The sequence below is a fragment of the Eleutherodactylus coqui genome, chromosome 8 (genome assembly GCF_035609145.1).
Source record: "Eleutherodactylus coqui strain aEleCoq1 chromosome 8, aEleCoq1.hap1, whole genome shotgun sequence".
Classification (NCBI taxonomy): Eukaryota; Metazoa; Chordata; class Amphibia; order Anura; family Eleutherodactylidae; genus Eleutherodactylus; species Eleutherodactylus coqui.
This window is the reverse complement of record NC_089844.1, coordinates 116,298,940-116,323,839: the sequence shown is the minus strand read 5'-3', so window position 1 is coordinate 116,323,839 and position 24,900 is coordinate 116,298,940. Positions and strand designations below refer to the sequence as shown.

General features: G+C 44.5%; 2 protein-coding genes across 4 annotated transcripts in view; one reads left to right on the top strand and one right to left on the bottom strand.

Moving 5' to 3' along the window:
- Positions 1–356: 356 nt before the first annotated feature.
- On the bottom strand, positions 357–20,941 carry KNOP1 (lysine rich nucleolar protein 1). Of its 2 annotated transcripts, XM_066576258.1 has the most exons (5): positions 20,873–20,941; positions 16,849–17,078; positions 15,542–16,767; positions 11,330–11,383; positions 357–988 (listed from the first exon to the last, which is right to left on the bottom strand). In XM_066576258.1, exons 2-5 carry the CDS (start codon positions 17,072–17,074, stop codon positions 677–679), a joined length of 1,818 nt encoding a protein of 605 aa, XP_066432355.1. In that variant the 5' UTR covers positions 17,075–17,078; positions 20,873–20,941; the 3' UTR covers positions 357–676. The 2 variants fall into 2 exon arrangements, with proteins under 2 accessions (XP_066432355.1, XP_066432354.1); XM_066576257.1 differs by having other exon boundaries at positions 15,542–17,078.
- Positions 20,942–20,986: 45 nt separating this feature from the next.
- IQCK (IQ motif containing K) overlaps positions 20,987–24,900 on the top strand; it is an 87,690-nt gene continuing 83,776 nt past the window's right edge. For both annotated transcript variants that reach the window (XM_066576256.1, XM_066576255.1), the window contains exon 1: positions 20,987–21,040. In XM_066576256.1, the coding sequence (XP_066432353.1) occupies positions 21,001–21,040 (40 nt within the window). In that variant the 5' untranslated portion in view covers positions 20,987–21,000. The remainder of the gene's footprint in view (positions 21,041–24,900) is intronic.

The window sequence follows — 24,900 nt, the reverse complement described above, 5'->3', positions numbered from 1 at the left end:
AAAGGGAACAATAAACTTTAAAGTGAGGGAACCGTTTTATACTCACCGGGTGCCCCGTTCGTACTCTGTATCCTGGCGAAGTTGGCGCATGCACACAGTATGACTCTTCAGTCAGCTCTGTGCATGTGCTTTCCCATAGACATGAGTCAAGCTGTGTGCATGCGGCAAACTTCATGGACACCCTTTTGAGTACGAAACACAGCTTCACAGACTCCATGTTTTCTGACCTTTGACCCCCATAATGTAATATATGGGGCTCAAAGGTGATGAAGGGTTCTCTTCAAAGTCCTACGACAAAGCTGTAGAAGCTTAGCTCCACCGTACAGCATGCAATACAAAATGCCAGAATTTATACATTCAGAATAAACTTATTTAAAAAGTTTATTTCATACAACAGGCAAATAAATGTACATAAAATGTGGACACATCAGATGCATTACTACTATAGGCAGGCAATGATGGCTTTAGTGTGGACCACAGTTATGGAGTACATGTACAGATTTACACATAAATAAAAATCTATACATTATGGCTGTGGATAAGGATCCAGTCAACACACCCGTTTGTATGAATGACCCCTTCCACGAAACTGGGTCAAGCATTAAAAAAAACAAACCAGAGCTGGAGAACCAAAAACTTTAAGCAAGTAAAACTCTGTTGGAGTCTGTGAGTGAATTCAGTCCTCAAATTTCACTGATCTGGATGCAGTTTTGTCAATGTAGAAGGTCTTCTTCTGGGCGGGCTGGAAGCCTAAGCCAATTCCTCTGTTCTCTTTCCAGGAAACTGCTTTGTCAAACTCTGCTAGTAGGTTCCTTGCAAGATCTTGTTCTTCTTCCTTCTTTAAGGCCATATTAGCTTGTACCTTAGTTGAGGTTGAAGTCACAGTGGCTTGGTTTCCCTTCTTGAATCCACCCATCAGTCGAAAGAATTTTGTTTGTTGTTCTGAGTTTTGGAAGGCAGCAGTGTCCCACTGCCCGAACTGCGTCCCCTATGGAAAAAGAGAAAATATTTCATCGCAGTTCCTGCATTATGACTGTCAATGCCAACGCCAGTGATGACATCAGGGAGATTTTCAACCTAAAGCCCTTTCAAAATGCCCTAAAAAAGGAAATCTGACTGGGTAACACTTTTTAAATCGCAGCCTTGCTCTATACTAAGAAGATATGTGTCCTCATATTCCTGCGCAAGTTTGTATATAGATGCCAAGATCACAGTGGGAGTGAGAGAAAATGCCTCAAGGCGCAACACCACCAAAAAATGGTGGTGATGGTGAAATATAAAGATTTTATTACATGAGGAGTAAAACCAGCAGAACAACTGCGTCTCAAAGAAAAACCTATTCAGTAATTGCTGGGACATGACATGCTGGATGGCTACGGTGAGTATTTAGGCTGCCATGCCAGCATGGCTAATAGGGAAACTATAGGGAGAGGACCAGGCTGCAAGTGTGACTTCTAGTGTCTGAAGTGTAGAGACCATCATCGCCACTTTTTGGTGGTGTTGCGCCTTGAGCCATTTTTCTCTCACTCCCACTGTGTACTTCTTGACCTGTCTTGTACAGGTACGCAACTGGCTGGTAGCACCTCCTACGTACCCTTGTACCCCTATTCATAAACTTTACACATCCACCCACAGAGTAGCTCTACCACTTTCCTTCCACCCAAGTACAAGAAGATGGCTGTTGGTTGTAAGGTAGATGTTCTATCGATGGATACGGAGGTTCAGCAGTATCTACACTAGGTTGTCCTGTCCAATCTGTATAATTGATGAGAGAGGACAAGGAAGGAGGGGGATCTTGGCAGCCAGTTTTTCCAAGACAAAGACAAAACCATACTAAAAAACATAGGGGAAATTTACTTAGCCCGGCATTTGTGACGCTGGGCTTAGGCTAACTTCACATAGGCGAGCACAATATGGGGCTGTGAATCCTGCCCCCATTCTGTACTCGCCATCCATGTAAAATCCCAGAGGATGCGACAAGTTTTCATGTGACAACAGCCTCGCATCACTCCGGGGAAGAAGAAATCCTCCGGCCCGACTGTTTTTAATGGGAGATCTCTACTGTATCGCATGCACCTAGCATGTGGTGCAATGCTGCCGCTGGCGCCACTGGGAGCAATTGGCACTGCGATGCGAGAGCACACACAAGGATAGGACATGCCGTGATTTGTTTCCCTCATCGTGCTGCCATGCAGGAAAACCTCACTCATGTGTATGACCCTATTAAAAGGATTGGGGTTCATATTTGTGTGTCCCGAAACGCAAACAGTAAATTTACAGCGCTTGGTCCTGGGCTTTAATCCCAGCCAATAGTAAAAAAAAAAAAAAAAAGCCCGGGATTAAAGCCCCTGTTCTGCAATCAGAAGCATGTTGGGTTGTCAGCTGTTAGTTACTAAGAACCCGAAGGAGAAGGAAATAGTGGGTTTTAACCGATTCTGCCTTCTCCTTTCCTGAGTACACAGCGCTCAACAAGCACTAAGAAGTGAAAATGGAAGCGTTTCTTCCACTACGTGAGCTGGCGGTCACGTGACTGCGGGATACCCTGGCACAGCAGAGCTAAAGGGTCCTTGCAGACCCTGATCAGCTCTGCCAATGACTAGAGTTACTGCGGGGGATGTTTTCCCTGCAGCGGCATGTTCTATTTTGCCATGTATTACAGACAAGAGAGACAACTGTTCTCTATTGGCCCGTAATCAACGCTGTCCATATACAATTACATTGCGTATAGGCAGCGTTGATATGCGTCATTAAACGAAAAAAACAGGAAGACTGCGCATGACAGCGTGTGTGAGATACATTGTCATATACAGTATAAGATCGCGGCTATAGGCTGGCTCCATAGCAACGTTTTATGCATACAGTCGTGTGAGCCCAGCCATAAGCATGCAGCATAAATGACATGCTTAATTTTTGCGGGTTGGTACGATTACTACAATAACAAAATTATATAGTTTAGGTTTTTCAACTTTTGGACACTAAAACCCCTTTTTTTGGAAATTTATATATTTTTTTTTGCAGCATTGCATTCGAAGCCCCATAACTTTTATAATTTGCTGTGCAGGATAAAAAATGTGTTTTGATTCATTGTACAGGTCAGTATGGATGCCACGATACCTAACGTGTTTTGGTTTTTTTTAACAAAAAGGGGAAAGTGTGATAAAAGGTTTTCTTTAACCTTTTTTTTACCATTTTTATTTCTTATTCACATTTTCTACGTCCCTGTAGGGAACTTGAACCTGTGAACCTACGGGTACTTTAATCCATTGCAGTACTTCTGTACTGCAATGCATTATAGCTTTCCATAGCGCCATGGCAGACCCGGACGCAATTGCCTGTTTGCCATGGCAAGTCATCAGCCCTATGTGGAGCGCCCTCAATAGTGCTTGTGGCATATAAGACAATAACAGTAGGGATAAGCGTTCTATTGCAGTTGGAGGCGCTGGCTCAGTTTCTGGGCCCGTGCCTCCATGGGACGTAAGTTTATGTCCATTTGCAGGAACCCCTTCCCAGCCGGGGCATAAGCTTATTTCCTGGGGCAGGGAAGGGTTAAAGGGGCTGTATGGTTGCAAATTGACTGTTTTACCTCAATTGGATCTAATTTTAAAAAAACAGCACTTACGGTCTGCAGCCCCACGATTAGAGATGACCGAACGTACTCGGTTCAGGTGTTTTTGGACTCGAGCACCGCTTTTTCCGAGTAACTGACTACTCGGACGAAAAGATTCGGTGGGCGCCAGGGTTGCAGAGGGGAGTGGGGGGAGAGAGAGAGCTCCCCCCTGTTCCCCACTGCTACCCCCCGCTCCACCACACCGCCCCCCAAATCTTTTCGTCCGAGTAGTCAGTTACTCGGAAAAAGCGGTGCTCGGGTCCAAAAACACCCGAACCGAGTACGTTCGCTCATCTCTACCCACGATCTTCTCGCTCTGTGTGGACAGCAAAATTTAGGTGACCACTGCCTCCCACTCAGTGCCACATCACCACCGCCCGGTCTCCTGGGCTCAGCACTCAAATCCTGGCTGGCTTGATGCCAGGAATTTGGAAAGGTATTGCTGCAGCCTCTGATTGGCAGGGAGTGGTCACCTGACTTCTGCCGTCAACACAGAATGTGAGAACCGTTTGTTTTATTGTTTTGACTCATTTGAATTTAAAAAGTTAGTTATCAAGCGGACAACCCCTTTAATGCCAACATACACAACCCTTCTCAGAATAAGGGGCCTGAGACATACAGCTGATCGACGTGGGATCCACTTCCAGAACCCCCAGAAACAGCCAATTGTGCCAGGCAAAGCCCCATCCAGCCATGCATCTGTGTTGCCACCAGGTCAGCCATTCTCATGAATGGCCATCTTGTAATACAAGGACAGTAAATTGCCTGGTTGCACATGAGCTGCTCTTCATTCTGGGCCCTAGGGATAGGTCCTGAGCAGAGGACCCCGCTCTTGCATGTCCATACGCCCTAAGAGGACACATAGAGTACTATGTAAATGTTTTAGGCAGGTGTAGGAAAGATGCTGCAAATTAAAAAATTTTTTTTTTCAAAAATAGGAGGCATCTGATTGGTTTCAAATTCATTCTGCAGCGGGACAACAGCCCCAAACATCCAGCCAACGTCATTACGAACTATATTCTGCATAAAGAAGAACAAGGAGTCCTGGAAGTGATGATATGGCCCCACAGAGCCCTGATCTCAACATCATCGTGACTGTCTGGGATTACATGAAGATAGAAGGATTTGAGCAAGCCCACATCCACAGATCTGTGCTTAATTCTCCAAGATGTTTGGAACAACCTCCCTGCCAAATTCCTTCAAAAACTGTGTGCAAGTGTATCTAGAAGAACCAATGCTGTTTTGAAGACAAAGGATGGTCACACCAAATATTGATTTGATTTAGATTTCTCTTTTGTTCATTCACTTTGCATTTTGTTAATTGACCAAAAAACTATGAATACTTCTATTTTTGAAAGCATTCTTACCGTGCGGCATTTTTTTCCACACCTGCCTAACACTTTTGCACAGTGCTGTATACAGAGCCTGCCCTCCTGGCACAACCCGAGACCGTTCCTAATGTTAGTTCTTCTTCATTCCTGGCACCTCCATCCGCCCACACATGCAGTCTTTCCCCCTGTCCTCATACATCTGTATAACCCTTGATGTAAGGTGGAACTGGACAGTGAACGCCATGGCAAATCACCGGCCACAATGCAACATCATGATGCTCAGATTTTGGCCCGGGCATAAAACCTGGAAGTCTTTGCCAAGATGGTCGGAAGTTTCCTTTAAGTGTCCGGACCCCTGAGACGCTGGGAAGTGCTGTACTTTGACTTGCCAGCTTTGCATACTGATGTGCCTATTATTGTTGGCTGGTAAAACCAACTTCAGAGCTCAACTTTTCCAGCAGCTCCAAAGGGTGTTATTAACCCATTGTCACCCTGCTGCACATAATTACCACATTTCAGGCTCAGCCTTTTCAAGATAACTGCAGGCAATTATTCTTCCAGCAAACACAGCGCTAACCTCTCCCCAAAGCCCAAACAATTACCCTGCCGCACTCCAGCATGCGGACGGCTAATAATCAGCCTCCAATCATCTACAAATTGCTACAATTCTTCACCAACTTGTCACACTGTAATGCTTGGGGAGCGAGAATGAAATTTACAATGATAATATGAGAGCAGAGAAAGATCAATTGACTTCTTCATTTACATTAGAATGACTTCTTTTTTTCCCCTTCACTTTGAATTAGGCGTAAACTGCTGACTTGCAGAAGGAGAGGATCTCTTTATCAGATCTGCTGGTTAGAGGCCAGGCCTGCAAACACTAGCGTCATGAGATTCTGGTTACTAAGGGAAGCAGCCTGCCGATGGTGGCTGTCACGCTAGTTGTATCTTCTCTTAGAGTAGACCGTTTTTGGCTTTTTGTCGTATCACTGATCAGTGAGGTTTTACATGTTGTTCCTCTATACAGTTAGGGCCAGAAATATTTGGACAGTAACACAATTTTCGCGAGTTGGGCTCTGCATGCCACCGCATTGGATTTGAAATGAAGCCTTTACAACAGAATTCAAGTGCAGATTGTAACGTTTAATTTAAAGGGTTGAACAAAAATATCTGATAGAAAATGTAGGAATTGTACACATTTCTTTACAAACACTCCACATTTTAGGAGCTCAAAAGTAATTGGACAAATAAACAACCCAAACAAAATATTTTTTTTTCAATATTTTGTTGCGAATCCTTTGGAGGCAATCACTGCCTTAAGTCTGGAACCCATGGACATCACCAAACGCTGGGTTTCCTCCTTCTTAATGCTTTGCCAGGCCTTTACAGCCGCAGCCTTCAGGTCTTGCTTGTTTGTGGGTCTTTCCGTCTGAAGTCTGGATTTGAGCAAGCGAAATGCATGCTCAATTGGGTTAAGATCTGGTGATTGACTTGGCCATTGCAGAATGTTCCACTTTTTTGTACTCATGAACTCCTGGGTAGCTTTGGCTGTATGCTTGGGGTCATTGTCCATCTGTACTGTGAAGCGCCGTCCGATCAACTTTGCAGCATTTGGCTGAATCTGGGCTGAAAGTATATCCCGGTACACTTCAGAATTCATCCGGCTACTCTTGTCAGCTGTTATGTCATCAATAAACACAAGTGACCCAGTGCCATTGAAAGCCATGCATGCCCATGCCATCACGTTGCCTCCACCATGTTTTACAGAGGATGTGGTGTGCCTTGGATCATGTGCCGTTCCCTTTCTTCTCCAAACTTTTTTCTTCCCATCATTCTGGTACAGGTTGATCTTTGTCTCATCTGTCCATAGAATACTTTTCCAGAACTGGGCTGGCTTCTTGAGGTGTTTTTCGGCAAATTTAACTCTGGCCTGTCTATTTTTGGAATTGATGAATGGTTTGCATCTAGATGTGAACCCTTTGTATTTACTTTCATGGAGTCTTCTCTTTACTGCTGACTTAGAGACAGATACACCTACTTCCCTGAGAGTGTTCTGGACTTCAGTTGATGTTGTGAACGGGTTCTTCTTCACCAAAGAAAGTAGGCGGCGATCATCCACCACCGTTGTCTTCCGTGGACGCCCAGGCCTTTTTGAGTTCCCAAACTCACCAGTGAATTCCTTTTTTCTCAGAATGTACCCGACTGTTGATTTTGCTACTCCAAGCATGTCTGCTATCTCTCTGATGGATTTTTTCCTTTTTTTCAGCCTCAGGATGTTCTGCTTCACCTCAATTGAGAGTTCCTTTGACCGCATGTTGTCTGGTCACAGCAACAGCTTCCAAATCCAAAACCACACACCTGGAATCAACCCCAGACCTTTTAACTACTTAACTGATTACAGGTTAACGAGGGAGACGCCTTCTGAGTTAATTGCAGCCCTTAGAGTCCATTGTCCAATTACTTTTGGTCCCTTAAAAAAGAGGAGGCTATGCATTACAGAGCTATGATTCCTAAACCCTTTCTCCGATTTGGATGTGGAAACTCTCATATTGCAGCTGGGAGTGTGTACTTTCAGCCCATATTATATATATAATTGTATTTCTGAACATGTTTTTGTAAACAGCTAAAATAACAAAACTTGTGTCACTGTCCAAATATTTCTGGCCCTAACTGTATGTCTCTAGTGGAGAGTTACCTACAGCCAGGGGCGTACCTAAAGGCTCAGGGGCCCGGGTGCAAAAGTTCAGCTCGGGGCCCCCCCACCCCGGCCCTCCACCCCACACGCCCCCGTACACATACCTAGATCGTGCTGCATACATGATCTGTCCCTGCCGTAATCTTTCCAAACATGATGCATTTCCTGCACTACATGAAGATTTGCTTGTAGCCCCGCAGGCCACTCTCACACACACCTCTTTTTACCGCTATTAGCACAGCGCCCCGAGTGCCGTGCTAACCGCGGTACAACACTCCCTTAGATTTTAATGAGGTTACTCAAATTTGTGCTCAAACACGGTGTTTCTAACACTGTGATTTTCGAGAGCTGTCTGTTCTATTTTTGCATTTTTGTGGTTTTTAACACACCTCCTCACCCATCACAATGATGGGGTGCATTGAAGAGTGCTGTCAAACGCTGTAACCTGTGTTCAAAAACGCTGCTCGAAATTACGGTAAAAATGCCACGATTTCAAGCTGCGTTTTCTGAACACGTGTGAGAGCGACCTCAGGGGGGTCATGTTTATGCTGCACTTTAGAACCACAATTAAGACACATAAAAACCTGCATGCAGTATTTAAAGACCGCGTACGGTATTAGGGTGACTGCCCACTAGAGGTTTTTTTCACGACGAAATTTGCAGCGTTTTTTCTTTCTGCAGGGGTCTATGGGACTTGTAATGTTAAAAATCACGATCGCGCAAAACCGCGATTTAACGGTAAATTGCGATTTTGCGCGATCGTTATTTTAGCATTACAAGTCCCATAGACCCCTGCAGAAAAAAAACGCTGCAAATTTCGCCGTGAAAAAAAAATGTAGTGGGCAGTCACCCTAAAGGAGCTGCAGACACTATTAATAACCGCATGCAGTTTTGATGAGGTTTTTAATTGCGTGTAAAGGGTGCAAATAAATACAGTAAATCTAGGGAGAAGGAGAGGGAGAGAGAGAGATACACACACAGATATACACACACACACACACAGATATACACACACAGATACACACACACACACACACACAGATATACACACACAGATATACACACACACACACAGATACACACACACACACAGATACACACACACACACACACACAGATATACACACACACACACACACACAGATGTATACACACACACACACAGATGTATACACACACACACAGATGTATACACACACACACACAGATATACACACACACACAGATATACACACACACACACAGATATACACACACACACAGATGTACACACACACACAGATGTACACACACACACAGATGTACACACACACACAGATGTACACACACACACAGATGTACACACACACACACACAGATACACACACACACAGATGTATACACACACACACACACACACAGATGTATACACACACACAGATGTATACACACACACACACAGATACACACACACACAGATGTATACACACACACACACACACACAGATGTATACACACACACACACACACACAGATGTATACACACACACACACACACAGATGTATACACACACACACACAGATGTATACACACACACACACACACAGATGTATACACACACACAGATGTATACACACACACACACACAGATGTATACACACACAGATGTATACACACACAGATGTATACACACACACACACAGATGTATACACACACAGATGTATACACACACACACACACACAGATGTATACACACACAGATGTATACACACAGATGTATACACACACACACAGATATATACACACACACACAGATATACACACACACACACACACAGATATACACACACACACAGATATACACACACACACAGATATACACACACACACAGATGTATACACACACAGATGTATACACACACACAGATATACACTTACCCCAGGGCTCGGTCCACTTCTCCTCCATGTGACAGCAGCAGCAGGAGAGGTAAACTCAGAAGCTTCCCCGTTCAGCAGGATGATCCCTGTGCCCTGCCGTCTCATATGACTTCCTCCCCTGCCGGCCCATGTGACCTCCTCCCTCCTCCCCTGCCGGCCCATGTAAGTACCTCCCTGCTTTTCCTCTCAGGCTGGCTGTTCTGACTGCCGCATCATGCGGGGGAAAGAACGGTCAGCCATTAATGCACTGAATGTGCATGGGGGTATGTCGGAGGGCGGCTCCGGGGCCCCCTGAGCTCATGGGCCGGGTCGCCATGGCGACCCCAGCACCCCCTGACGCTACGCCTATGCCTACAGCAAACGCTCGCTTTCCTCCATTTAAACTAGCAAAAGGGCAGTCTTATGATTAGTGGGGGCCCCGGCACCTATCAGACATTAGTGGGACACCTTACAGATCTGCTATAAATGTCTTTGACGATGTACCCTTTTAAAGGGGTTGTCCTAGATTGCAGAAACACTACCTCACCTGTCCAAAAGTTGCATTTGGTATTAAAAATGGTTTTCTGCACATATCCTATTGATGGCCTATCCGCAGGTCCAAAGCGCTGGACCCCAGCCGATCAGGTGTCCGCTGCCAGCACCGCAATACACAGAGCTTGTAATTGCAGGCGCAGCTCCCATTAAAATCAATGATATTTGTGCCGGCAATACCAAGCACTGCCCACAATTGCTTCAGCTCTGACCCCTCCCTTGTGTATTGTTGCGCTGACAGCGGGTGCATTACCAGTTGATTAGCTGGGGTCCCGAGTAGCGTAGCATACCCCAGCCGATCAAGTATTCATGACCCATCCTGAGGATAGCTCATCAATAGTATTGCCCTGAAAAACCCCCTTTTCAGGGCAATACTATTACTATACTAAGGAACCTGTGAAGTCCAATAAACTAAGTCCATGGGCTCATAGTGCAAGGTCTTTAGAGGTTGAATGCCGTCCACCCAAGAAGCAGGCGCTTGGCGTGTGCATCGGATTAATCTCTTAGCGCACACAGAGAACAAATGAAGAGACGCGTCTGATGCGTGTATCCAATGCTGGCTTGCTGGGCAGACAGCATGAGAATGGAGAGGGTGGTGAGTATAAAAAGCACACCCCCTCGCCCATAGCAGCCCCTGTCCTATGAACCCACAACCTTAGGTTACGGTGCTCAGAGGAATGGACGGGTTCCGTTTAAGGAGGCAATGCTCCATGTCAAAGACATAGACTGCTTTTACATGAGTGTAATACAGGGTCTATATTTGTGCCCTTAATACAAATGAGTGTCCTGACCGTCGGTCTACTAACCCAAACTCACAGCATTATAGGGATCTATGATGCTGTAAGTTTGGGTCGGTGGACCAGCAATCAGACTGACAGTCATCCATCATGAAGGCACAAAAACGCACCCGTAATACACTTATGTGAAAACGGCCTCTCAGTGGGGGAATTTTTAGGTTTCTTTCACCCCACTACATCTATACGACCACCTTACTGGTTATATTATCGGACTGCTACCCAAAACTTTTTTCTTAATGCCTTCATATCCATATCTTGACTTCATAAGCTTTAACCTTGTCTTCCTCTTCATACAGTAACTCTACAGCAACGCTGGTGAAGGCAACACAGAATATAGAAAGAGAGCACTTTATAAATAAGGAAACACAGTCAGACATGAGGGGTGCGTCACCCAACTCCTTCCCCTAACCATTTACGTTTCAGTTTACAACACATGTTTTCTGTACAACCTTAGAGCTGCCAGACTCTTGGTCAATATTCTCCTGCAGCGATCTTTCCTTTACCTGGAAAAAAAAAATATATATATATATTAAAGGCATAAAATATAATATTGGAGCAAGTATAAAATATGACAATACTGTGTACAGGCCAAGTCCAATCTGAAACATGAGACTATATTAAAGCGATTGTATGAGATTGCAAAAAAAATACATGAAACAGTGCCTCTCTTGTTCAGGTTCAGTTTGGTATTGCAGCTCAGCATCAGGCAAGATTCACACGAACGTATATCGGCTCGGTTTTCACGCCGGGGTCGAAACCTCGTTTTTACTGGATGCAATAAAGAGGCATCTTATGATGCATTTTTAAAGTATATCCACTCCTGGCGCTGCTCTTTACCTTGGATGAGCCGATATACGTCGTCCTCATCTGCAGGGGGGAAGAGCCAGGACCAGGAACTGAGCTCCCGCCCCCTCTCTGCCTCCTCTCCGCCCCTCTGTACTATTTGCAAAGAAAGGAGGCGGGACGGGGACACTGCTAAGTTCTGAGAATTAGCCCCGCCCCATCCCGCCTCTCCCCAGTGAAAATAGTGCAGAGGGGCGGAGAGGAAGCAGAGAGGGGGCGGGAGCTCAGTTCCTGCTCCTGGCTCTTCCAGGCTCCCCCCCCTGCAGAGAGAGACGCCGTATATCGGCTCGGCGTGAAAACCGAGCCGATATACGTTCGTGTGAATCCAGCCTCACTCACATTTTCATAGGACTGCTTCTTTGTAAAAACCTGTCGTGGCACAGTCTGTAAAACAGTAGGATTCCTTTACTGGCTGGTCATATATGAAATGTACTTGTAAAAGGTACAGAGCTGTCAATCAAGCATCAACAATGGGTGGCTGAGACCGCCTACTTGACAGCGGACTAGTATCAGCTCAGAAAGTAATAGCTGCCATTGTGGGCAAATGTGCGTGTAAGTGGGGGGCTAAACCAAAAATAAAAACAGTGCACAAATTAACACGGACCACAGCTGTGAAGACATGGATCTGTCCTGTGGAGAAAGCCTGCAGTCCTGCTCCCCCCTACACACTTGCAAAGCTCATTCAGGAAGAGCTGTCAATCAGCAGTATGCAGGTGGGAGAAGCCGAACTCACAGGCTATATTAACCTCTAACTACCGCAGCTTTTTGTTTTCCCTTTCCACTTTCAAAAACTCATAACTTTTTTATTTTATTTTTCCAGTGATCTATCCACATCAGGGTTTTTTGTGGGAGCAGCTGTATTTTTCAACAGCACAAGAGGAGGCGGAATGGCGGCGGGGCTACGTTCTGGGAATTAGCTCCGCCCCATCCCACCTCTCCTCATTGAAAATAGTGCAGAGGGGCAAAGAGGAGGCAGAGAGGGGGCGGGAGCTCAGTTCCTGCTCCCGACTCTTCCAGCCTCCCCCCCTGCAGAGAGAGATGCCGTATATCGGCTGGGCGTGAATACCCAGCCAATATACGGTCGTCTGAATGCACCCTTATTGGCACATCTTTGAGGTACATATGACTTCAAATTGTTTTTTGTTCAATATTTTTTCTTGCAGACAAGTTGACCAAAAAAGTACAATTTTGGCACTGATGAAGTTTACCTTGCTGGATTCATATTATTTTAATAAAATGACCTTTCATGAAAACAGCAATTCTAATTTTTACATTTTGTTTACATTTTCTAATGTGACGACTGGGAAAAGGGTTTCTTTTTAATTTCCTAAGGGATCTTTCCCATGGCCGTAGGCATTTTTCCGTGTGCCTTCCGGCGCCGTAAAATGCCTGAAAGGGCGCACAAATGTTTTACATGAGGCGCAATGCTGTTGGGCAATGGTTTAGCTCTGCTAAGTCGTCTCCTCCTTCGCCGGCTCTCTGCCTCTCTTCTCCCCTCCGGCTATTTGCAATAAAATTATTTTCTGCCGCCAACTTCTGGTAGCCATCATTTTTGTATTTCTCCATCCACATAGTTCTGTGAGGGCTCGTTTTTTGCAGGACATCCTGTAGTTTCTATTGTTACCAATTTGGAGTACATGTGGAGTACTATATGGCCTTTTAATTCATTTTTTCTTGAAGACGGAGTGACCAACAAAACGCAATTCTGGCTTTTCTTTTCTCCTGACAACATTTAATATGTGGGGTAAATAATGCATTACACTTTGATAGATCAGACTTTAACCCCCTCCCGCTCCAGGACGTAAACTTACGTCCTGGGAATAGCGCCAAATCACATATGATCTCGCGCTATCCCGCAGCGGGAGCCGGCTGTCAGTCACAGCCGGCGTCCCGCTGTTAACCCCTTCCCTGCCGTGATCTATGTAGATCGCGGCATGGGAAGGGTTCACAGAGGGAGCGAGCTCCCTCTGTGAAGTTGCCGGGCTCTCGCAATAGAATCGCAGAGAGCCCCGCCTATTGCCATGGCAACAGGACGCCAGACACTATCGTCCTGTGTTGCCAGTGGCTGAGATCACTGTATAAGTGATTAGGCATGGCAGGGCAGTAGCCCTGCCATGCCTTATCACAGCGATCATCAGGGCAGTGTTGCAAGTCCCCCAGGGGGACACATATTGTGTTAAAAAAAAGATTTAAAAAACCCATGTTTATGCTTTTTTTCATATTAGCATAAAAAAGGTTAAAAAAAAAAGTTAAAACCCCACATATTTGGTAAAATGGTACCAATAAAAACTAAAGCTCGTCTCGCAAAGTAAGCCCTCACAGAGCTCCGTACATCAAAAAATTAAAAAGTTACAGGACTTTGAATGCAGAGAAAAAAAAAGAGATTTCCAAAAAAAGGGTTTTTATTGCAGAAAAGTGGAAAAACCTAAAAAAAAATGTAAGAATTTTGGTATCGTTGTAACCGTACCGTCCCGCAGAAAATATGGATTGTGTCATTTATGCTGCATGTTTAACGCTGTAAAAAAAATTAAAAAAATCTATGGCAGAATTGATGCGTTTTCTCTCACTGCTATCATTAAAAAAAAAAAATTAAAGTTTTACAATATAGCCTATGTACCTAAAAGTGGCACCGATAAAAACTACATTTCCCCTCGCAAAAAACAAGCCCTTATACCGCCGCGTCGACGGAAAAATAAAAAAGTTATGGCTTTTGATAAATGGAGAAGAAAATCCGGCAAAAATCGTTGCGTCCTTAAGCCCCAAATAGGCCATGTCCTTAGGGGGGTTAATGGATGCAGCGATACCAAATATATTTTTGCTTTTTATTTAAATTCTTTTATTATAAGTATGCTAATAGGGTTTGTTTGTTTTTATAAACTTTTATTACCCTTTATTTTTTATTAATGAATAAAACTTTATAAAACTGATTTTTATACTTTTACTTTTAGTCCCCATAGGGGACAATGACTTGCGATGGTTTGATCGCTCCTGCAGTAAGTTGTAATACCATAGCATTACATTTTACCACAACCTGGCAGGCAATCTATCAAGCCATACCACAAGCATGGTTTGATAGGCAATCTGCAATGGCAGCCTTGAGGACTTTCAGAAGCCTCCCAGTTGCCATGACAACTGACCACACGTGGCAATTAAAGGGTTAACAGCTCCAAACAGCGGCGCTGCTGATCGGAGCTGTTGCAAGCTGGTGTCAGCTGTAAGAAACAGCTGGCACCTACATTGTATAGAGGGGGATCGACCTGCAATCCCCTCCATACAAACCCCGAACCTCCAGGACGTTAATATACATCCTACAGCGTTAAGGGGTTAAACTCTTAAAATGTAACATTTCAAAAAATGTTTTCTAATGTAAGGTACAACCCCAATTCCAAAAGAGTTGGGGCGCTGTGTAAAATGTACCTAAATGTGATGAAAAAAAAGAATGCAATGATTTGGAAATCTCTTATAACCATATTATATTCCTCCGACTTCCCGGTGCTCTGTATCTCTAGTGGGTACAGTATGGAGATACAGAGCATCGGGTACTCGGGGAGCCGGGAAGTCAGAAAGAAGCAGCTAAATGCACTTTGTATGTGTGAAGAATAAGACAGTAACGAGTTCAGGATGTAACAGGTGGCAAAAAGAAAGACCTGGATACTACTGATGGCTCCCGGCACAGGAGAGGAGCCGCCCCCATAATCTGTTGCCACATTCAGCTCTGTAGCTGAATATGAATTTACCAATGGAAGTTATGCAAACAGCAAATATCCTATGGGTATCCATAAAAATCTGAGAAACGAATGCCTTTTAATGATACATACTTGTTTCTTGCTAGTTTCTTTAGAATTTTCGGTCTGCTCTTTACTGTTCTTCTCCTTTCTGAGAACCTCCGTTGTATCTTTACTTGTAGAGCGTTCCTCATCAGTATGCGTCAGCATCTTCTGCTTTTTCCCCTTTGACTTTTTCTTTTCATCTTCATGACAAGTAACCTGTGAAGATTCATCTGTACAATCCATCAACTCAGTCCTTTCTTTTGCTTTCTTTGCCTTTTTCTTCTTCTTCCTCGAGGCTCCTTCAGTGATGTCACTGTCCTTACCGCTGTTCCCAACCAGATTACATTCTCTGTGCACAGCTTCTGCATCAATATTGGAGCCTTTCCTGTTTTTCTTTTTTTTTGAAACTCTTAAGGAATCTCCACCTTCTTCACCACAGTGGACATCAGGATCTTCTCTTACATCACTTGCCTTCACAGAAGTAGCCTTCCTTTTCTTCTTTTTTACCTTTGCCTGGTCGGACTTCTCAGACTTGTCCTCCATAAAAGATCCTACTTCTTCTTCCAGCTCACAAACTTGCTTTTTGTTGGAAACAGTTAAAGAGTTTTCCTCACCATGGTGCCCATCATGATCTTTAATGACTATATAGTCTGTTTCCATAGAAGTAGCTTTCTTTTTCTTCTTTTTCTTCACTTTTGCCTTTTTGGGCATCTCAGGCTGTTCCTCTATAAAAGATCCTAACTCTTCCTCTTGCTCAAAAACCTCTTTTTTTTGGGAAAGGCTTAAAGAATCTCCACTTTCCTCGCCATGGTGGACATCACTATCTTTAATGACTATAATCTCTGTATTCATAGAAGCAGCCTTCTTTTTCTTCTTCTTCTTCACCTTTGCCTGGGTGGACATCTCGGACTGATCTTCTGTATGAGATCCTGACTGCTCTGCTAGTTCGGAAACCTTTTTCTTCCGGATAACTTCGGTAACATTTCCAGTTTCTGGGGCTTCGTTATATTCCGAGCTGTTTTTGGCTGGCTTACACTTCTTGTGTTTTCTCTTTTTAGTATCAAATGTCTTATTATGCTCTAAGGCATTGTTTTTTTCTTTCTTTTTATGCACTGGATCAATACTTCTCAGCTCACAAGATGCAGCATCTTCTGCAACATTTTTCTTCTTCTTCCTTGGGACACCGTCGTGAGCTTGAGGATCACATGTTGAACTCCCCAACGCATTTTTCCTCTTTTTCTTTTTGTGGGTTTCCTCGGCAGATATAGGGTCACCTGAAGAGAAAACTTTCAATAAGTTAGTTTTCTTTTGTCGAACATCAGCTTTAGTGGTGGGGTCACATAATAATGTCTTACCTTCATCTAATAATTTACTGTTCTTTTTAGGAACTACCTCTGTAATTTCAGAAGCATCCTCAATGGCATTGGCTTCCTTTTTACGCTTCTTCTTCTTTGTATTTTCGCTATTATGACACGGCAATTCCTTGACTATATTTTTCTTAGAATCGTCATGCTTCTGTTTCTTCTTCTTTTTCTTAATTGGTTCAGAGCAGGTTGTAGATTCCTCATTACTTCCTGTCATTATTCTATATTATGCAATATTATATAATTATATAATAAATATACGCATTATGCAATATTATATATTAATGGTACAATTATTACTTTAAAATGTACAAGCCTGATAATGCAGTAAATACAAAACAAACATGTGAAAAAAACTTGGATATACTAATAAATCATAGACTGAACATGAGTCAACAGTGTGATGCAGCAGCAAAAAAGGCAAACACAACTTTGGGATGTATTAGGATGAGCATAGAATTTAGATCACGTGACGTAATTATCCCTCGCTACTCTTCCTTGGTCAGACCTCATGAGGAATGGTTAAAGGATCTGGGAATGTTTAACTTGTGATATTAGAAATTAGATGACACTTTCTGACAGTGAGGGGGATCAATTAGTGGGACAGGTTACCATGGGAAGTGGTGAGTTCTCCTTTAATGGAATTGTTCAAACATAGGCTGGACAGACATCTGTCTGGGATGATTTAGTGATCCTGCACTAAACAAATGGTTGGACCTGTTGATCCTGGGGGTCCTTTCCAACTCTACCATTCTATACTGAGGGCCCCTCTAATTTCTCTTCACTCATAAAACCGTGATAAAGAGGAGTATAAAGCACTTGTGGTTGGATACGTGTGCAGTTAACTTTGGAACAAAATTGTTTCAAAATACGTGTATAACACTAATATATACACCCATCAGACGTAACATTAAAATTAATATGGTGTGGGTTTCCTTCATGTTTTCAAAACTACTTTGACCCATGGAGGCACGGACTCCACATGATCTCTGAATGTGTCATGCGGTACAAAAACGTCAGCAGCAGGTCCTTTAGGCCGGTTTCACATGGACGACAAACTCATGAAATTTTCTCGCAATGTGATAGCGCTACAAATCGCATGCCTGTGAAGCCCATGCTTTCCTTCACATTAGCGATGTTTTATAGCCTGCTACATTGCGAAAAAAAAGTTGCGGGTTGCTAAGTATTGCCGCGATTTGCGTGGTTTTATAGCTCATGTATTTCTATGGAGTCTCCCTTTCTGTTGCATCACATCGCACGAAAACATGGTTTTTCATGTGGTGCAATGCAACATTTCCAGTAGGAAACCCTACTGTAAAAGCCCTAAAATAAGCCCCAGCTACATAAAAAAAAATACATCACTTAACAGCCGCACTTCTCTTTGCAGCTCCCCGGCACTTGTTTGAAGTCTTCTGGCAGCGCTTCCTGGATTGGAGGTTCAAAATCCCCACCTCCAGGGGGCACTCGCTGTGATTGATTCTTGAGCGCCGCAGCTCAGCCAATCAGAGCCAGCACTCAGTGAACCAATCACAGCGGCTTCCGGGAGGCAGGGTTTTTCAAACTCCTGACCAGGAAGCTCTGCCGGAACACTTTAAACAAGTGCCGGACATGTGTGGTGGAGCCGGACAGCGCCTCTTAGGTGATGTATTGTTTTTTGTTTTTCCATGCAGCTGGGACTTTTTTCAGCAATCCCAGCAAAGAGTGGCACAAAGTTGCGACATCGCCGCAAGAAAATGCAGCGATATGGCACAAAGCACTGATGCGATATCGCTGTTGCCATAAGTCTAGTAAGTTGTGAGGTGAGTATTGGGAAACTGGTCATCTACATAAATGCCAGGACCCAAGGTGTCCTCACAGCATCACACTGCCTCCACCAGCTGGTCTTCTTCCCATTGTGCATCCTGGCACCATGTCTTCTTCAGGTAGTGCTACACATGCCTTGGCCATCCACATGACATGATTTACTAGACCAAGCCACTTCCTTCCAATACTACATTGTCCAATTCTGATGCTCAAGTGCCCATTGTAGGCACTTTCGATAGTGGACAGGGGTCGGCATTGGTACCTTGATCACTCCATGGCTACACAGCAAGCTGCAATGTCCTGTGTGCTCCGACACCCTTCTATCATAGCCGGCATTCACTATTTGAGTAACTTGTGGTCTAGTAGCTCTTCTGTAGGCTCAGACGAGATATTGTAACCTTCATTGGAACGAGCCTTGGGCCACATTTGGTACATATTACCCACTCTGTACTGGGAACACCCCACAAGACCCGCTATTTTGGATATACTCAGTTGTCACAGTTGCTCAGATCCTTCCATTTGCCCATTATTCTGCTTCCTACACATCAACTTCAAGGATCACTGCTATTTACCTTACCTGTCAGTGGTTTTACAGTGACGGCTGATTGAGGGGTGTCATATATATTAGTACGGGGGGATATCTGACGTGTGGTCAATATATTTAGGGATGGGTCTAGTGCCACATTTTATGTGTGCACAGCATCTCCCTTTATGACTCTTGGTGAAGCACTCCATCCCAGCAGCAATTACCTATTAGACCGGCTGCACACAAACGGATTTGCATGGCGGAATCTGCGGTCAGCGTCCGCACCGTGGATCTGCAGTAAATACCTATGTAAGTATTAGAGATGAGCGAGCATACTCGCTAAGGGCAATTACTCGATCGAGCATTGCCCTTAGCGAGTACCTGCCTGCTCGGAAGAAAAGGTTCGGCTGCCGGCGGGGAGGAACGGAGGGGAGATCTCTCTCTCCCCTGCTCCCTCCTGCTCACTGCCGCAACTCACCTCTCACCCGCACCGGCACCCGAACCTTTTCTTCCGAGCGGGGAGATACTCGCTAAGGACAATGCTCGATCGAGTAATTGTCCTCAGCGAGTATGCTCGCTCATCTCTAGCAAGTATGCTATGGGAAATCTACTCTTCCTGCACACTCGAGGAAACCAATTGCGGTTTCTACCAGATGAGGAAAAAAAATAAAAAAAAAATAAAAATCGCAGCATGCTCTATTTTCGTGCGCTGTCCGCACGGACGGCTTCCATTGAAGCACGGGTTGAAGATTCCGCGTCATCGCCTAGTCTCGGTTTACAGGGTGCATATGGCGATGGTCCTGGTTTACATTGGCGATGGGTCATTTTCTTTTTCTTTCATATATTTTTTTATTTCATTCTGTAATTTTTTTTACTTGTATTTGTAACTTTTTTATGTAAACATGTAAGACCTCTGGGGGTCATTCACATTGTCAAAAAAAAACAAACAACACGTTACCACTGTAGATTGGACATCCATAGGAGCCCCAATTACAGGAGAAAACATCCCCCAGTAGTGACAGTGGTCACTGGCAGAGCTGATCGGAGTCTAATAGGACCCTACAGCTCTGCTGTGGCAGGGGACACCCGATGGTCACATGATCGCCAGGTCACATACCGGAAGTAACACGTCCGCTTTTTCTCTGCACTGTGTAGCTGTAAAGGAGAAGGCAGAAGCAGTTAAAAACTGCTTCTGCCTCCTCCTCTGGGTCCTCTGCTGTCACTAACAGCCGAGGACCTGACCAGCCCCCACTACGTTGCAGGAGCTTTAATCCCGTGCCATATTTTTACTATTTCTCAGGATAAAAGCCCAAGTGCCGTAAATTTACTGTATTTGGTCCTTAAGGGGTTACATCTGTATGCCAATTAATGGGGATTTAATTAAACAGCAGTTGCAGATTTTTTAACCTATGGTGCTGCTGCAGGAAATGGAATGCAGCGCCCCCTGTATGCACACGGCCGACAGTCCTCATCCTCGGGGCTGCTGCTACCGTACATAGCTACAGCTGGAGGGTCACGTGACCCCATCTCAGGGCTTCAGTGACTTCTATGGAGAGAAAAAGACTATGCAAACGTCTACTGGAGTACAAGCTGGAGAACTACAAGGCTCAGCACAGGCTGTCCGGGCATGCTGGGGGCTGTAGTGTACACGTGCTAATACAATAACTAACAGCTCTATGGAAATACCTCAGAGCGGCGGCAACCCTGCAAGCCCACGAGCCGCAGCACGCGCCTCACCCGGAAGTCAGCGCTCCGCCGCAGTGGACGCTGGGTAATGCTGTGTACTCGTTACTATGGCAACCCCTGCCGGGACTATGGCTGCAGCTCGGAGTGTATGGCAGCAGATCTGTGCAGGTACAGCCTGGTGTAAGGAGGGGTCTGCTAGCAGTCACTGGGGGCTTTCAGTGGTCAGTAGCTTCATCTTCCAGCATGCACTGTATACTGGGTGGCATGTCTTACATCGGGGGTCTCTGTAAGGAGGTGTCAGACTAATTCAGGTGGAACTCCCCGTTAAATAACCCTCTGGTGTCCGCAAGGACCGCACTATCCCAACTGGTGACATGATTCCAGGTAGGCGTCAGGAGGAGATCGCGCCCCGCACACGGATAATGGCGGACCGGTTTTATTCTATTTCAAAAGACGTGAAGCGACAGTTCAGAAGTTGTACAATAACCCCAAACCGTGATCTTCCAGTATTATATAGCAGGGGTGTCAAAATGATTGTCATCGAGCGCCACAACAGCATTACGGCGGCCTTCAGAGGACGTTTGTAGGGGCTCGTTCACACGCAGGAATCCGCAAATCATATTACGTGCGGAATACAGACCGCTTAATCGCGCGTGAAAATAAAATTGCAGCTTGTCCGATTTTGTTCGGTATTATGGACTGAGATTGCCCATGGGATTGTGTAAATACACAGTGTATATGCATGATATATGCTGTCCGTGTAAATACCCAGTGTATATGCATGATATATGCTGTCCATGTAAATACCCAGATACAATAATACCCAGTGTATATGCATGATATATGCTGTCCGTGTAAATACCCAGATACAATAATACCCAGTGTATATGCATGATATATGCTGTCCGTGTAAATACCCAGGTACAATAATACCCAGTGTATATGCATGATATATGTTGTCCGTGTAAATACCCAGTGTATATGCATGATATATGCTGTCCGTGTAAATACCCAGATACAATAATACCCAGTGTATATGCATGATATATGCTGTCCGTGTAAATACCCAGGTACAATAATACCCAGTGCATATGCATGATATATGTTGTCCGTGTAAATACCCAGTGTATATGCATGATATATGCTGTCCATGTAAATACCCAAATGCAATAATACCCAGTGTATATGCATGATATATGCTGTCCGTGTAAATACCCAGATACAGTAATACCCAGTGTATATGCATTATATATGCTGTCCGTGTAAATACCCAGTGTATATGCATGATATATGCTGTCCGTGTAAATACCCAGTGTATATGCATGATATATGCTGTCCGTGTAAATACCCAGTGTATATGCATGATATATGCTGTCCGTGTAAATACCCAGTGTATATGCATGATATATGCTGTCCGTGTAAATACCCAGATACAATAATACCCAGTGTATATGCAGGATATATGCTGTCCGTGTAAATACCCAGTGTATATGCATGATATATGCTGTCCGTGTAAATACCCAGATACAATAATACCCAGTGTATATGCAGGATATATGCTGTCCATGTAAATACAGAGTGTATATGCATGATATATGCTGTCCGTGTAAATACCCAGATACAATAATACCCAGTGTATATGCATGATATATGCTGTCCGTGTAAATACCCAGTGTATATGCATGATATATGCTGTCCATGTAAATACCCAAATGCAATAATACCCAGTGTATATGCATGATATATGCTGTCCATGTAAATACCCAAATGCAATAATACCCAGTGTATATGCATGATATATGCTGTCCGTGTAAATACCCAGTGTATATGCGTGAATGCAGCAGAAATCATGGGGTTTTTTTCCACCTTCACTTAGACCCTGAAAATAAGTCCTGGCTGCATTAAAAACACAAACAATACGTTACCCAACAGGCGCTGTCCGCTACGCTGCACTTCTGTGACACTTGTTTGCAGTCTTCCACTAGCGCTTCCTGGTCAGGGGGGTCAAAAACCCCACCTCCAGGAAGCGCTGGTTCTGATTGGTTCTCAAGTGCCATGATTCAGCCAATTACTGCAGCGCTCAATGAACCAATCACAGCCATCGTATTGAATTAGTGATTGGCTGAGCTGCAGCGCTCGAGAACCAATCAGAGCCAGCACTTCCTGGAGGCGGGATTTTTGAACCCCTGACTAGGAAGTGCAGGCTGAAGACTACAAACAAGTACTGCAGAACTGTTGGAGGGGAAGTGCAGCAGAGCGGACAGCGCCTGTTAGGTGGCAAAATCGTGTCTTTTTCCCCGTGAATTTTAAGCCTTAGCAATGCTTTTTCTCACGAAAACATTGCGTGATTTTGTTGCGTTTTTTTAGCGCAAAAGTCAATAGGACCTTCTAATGTTAAAAACACATCGCAACGCACGAAAAATGCAAGTTCGTGCTTTGCGATGCTGTAAAAAGGAGGCTCCATAGGAAACATGGGAGATTAAAAAAAATCGCACATTGCAGAAAGATCGGACATGTCGCAATTTTATTTTCTATCAACATCACATGAGTGAAAACATCGCAAATCTGAAGGAAACCATTGAAAATCATTGGTTTCATAAGTCTTTGTTTCTACTCACTCTCGCATTGTGCGATTTTATCGCCTCACTGAATGAGCTTAATCGACGTGCAGATTGGCCGCAACTAATGTGCAAATATATTGCAGAAATCTGCACTTAAAGCGACCTTCCAGGCCTGGAGAGACAAAGATGGCCGCAGCAGCTTCTCCGACTACCTTTGTACACTGTGCTTTAGAATGCACCATTACTATAAGACACTGTACCTGCTTTGATTGACCAGTGTTGCCTTCATGAGCCGTGCTGGCCAGTCAGATCAGCGTGTAGTGTCTAGACTAATGATGCACACTAATACGCAGTGTTAATCAGGTAGTCAGAGAAGTGCTGCGGCCATCTTTGTTTCCCCAGGTCTGGCCATCAAGTAGATTTGTGCTCTGATCAGTTGATTCCCAAGGCCTTTGTCGCTGCAGTCAACACAGGAAGCAGAAAGTGCTGACCAAACTACAGTGGCCTAGGTTGGTACTGCAAGGGGTTAAGAGAAGTTGGGGGGCTCCACAATAAACGTTTGCACCCGGGCCCATGAGCCTTTAGCTACGGCCATGCTTTAAGCTCCCATTGAGGTTGGTCATCAATAGAAAAATTGTAAAAAATCCCAGAATACCCCTTTGAGACCTAATGTCCATAGCTGTGTGCATAGAGTCTGCGTGTTGGCTTAGTACTATGGAGCTGTAGGTTCCCCATGAGCTTCTGTATTCTTCACCATGGATTCATAATGCGGTAGTGTAGATAAACCCTTACATTTCGAGCAGCGATAGCTGTATAACTGAAGGTGCACACTATATGGCCAAAGGTATATGGACATCTGACCATCACACCTAGACGTGTTTCTTGGACGGCCCATGCTCAAACAATGGACTCCCTTTTGAAGCTTTAACAGCCGCCATTCTACTGTGAAGGCTTTCCATAACATTTTGGATGTGTTTGTAGGAATTCATGCCCATTCATCCAAAAGACCATTTATGAGGGTAAGCACTGATGTTGGATGAGAAGGTCAGGCTCGTAGTTGGCATTCCAATTCATTCCGAAGGTGCTCAAGGCATTTGAGATCAAGACTCCCCAGTTCCTTGCCACCAGACTCTTCAGACCACATCTTTATGGACGGAGGGTTTGTGCATAGGGCGCAGTCACATTGGAACAGGAATGGGCCTTCCCATAGCTGTTGCCGGAAAGTTGGAAGCGATAATTGCCTTTGTAGGATGTAGTATTAACATTGGCCTTTACTGGAGTTAAAGGGAAGCGGTTAGATCCCTTACGGGTCCCCATCTGTGGGCAGCATGATATAGGGACAGAAATGCTGATTTCAGCGGTATGTCACTTGTACTGAGCTGTTTTGGACATCTTACTCACAAAAGTTCACACTGTGCTGAAGAGTGGGATGTGGCTCATTAATATTTATTTACTGCTCCCCTACCC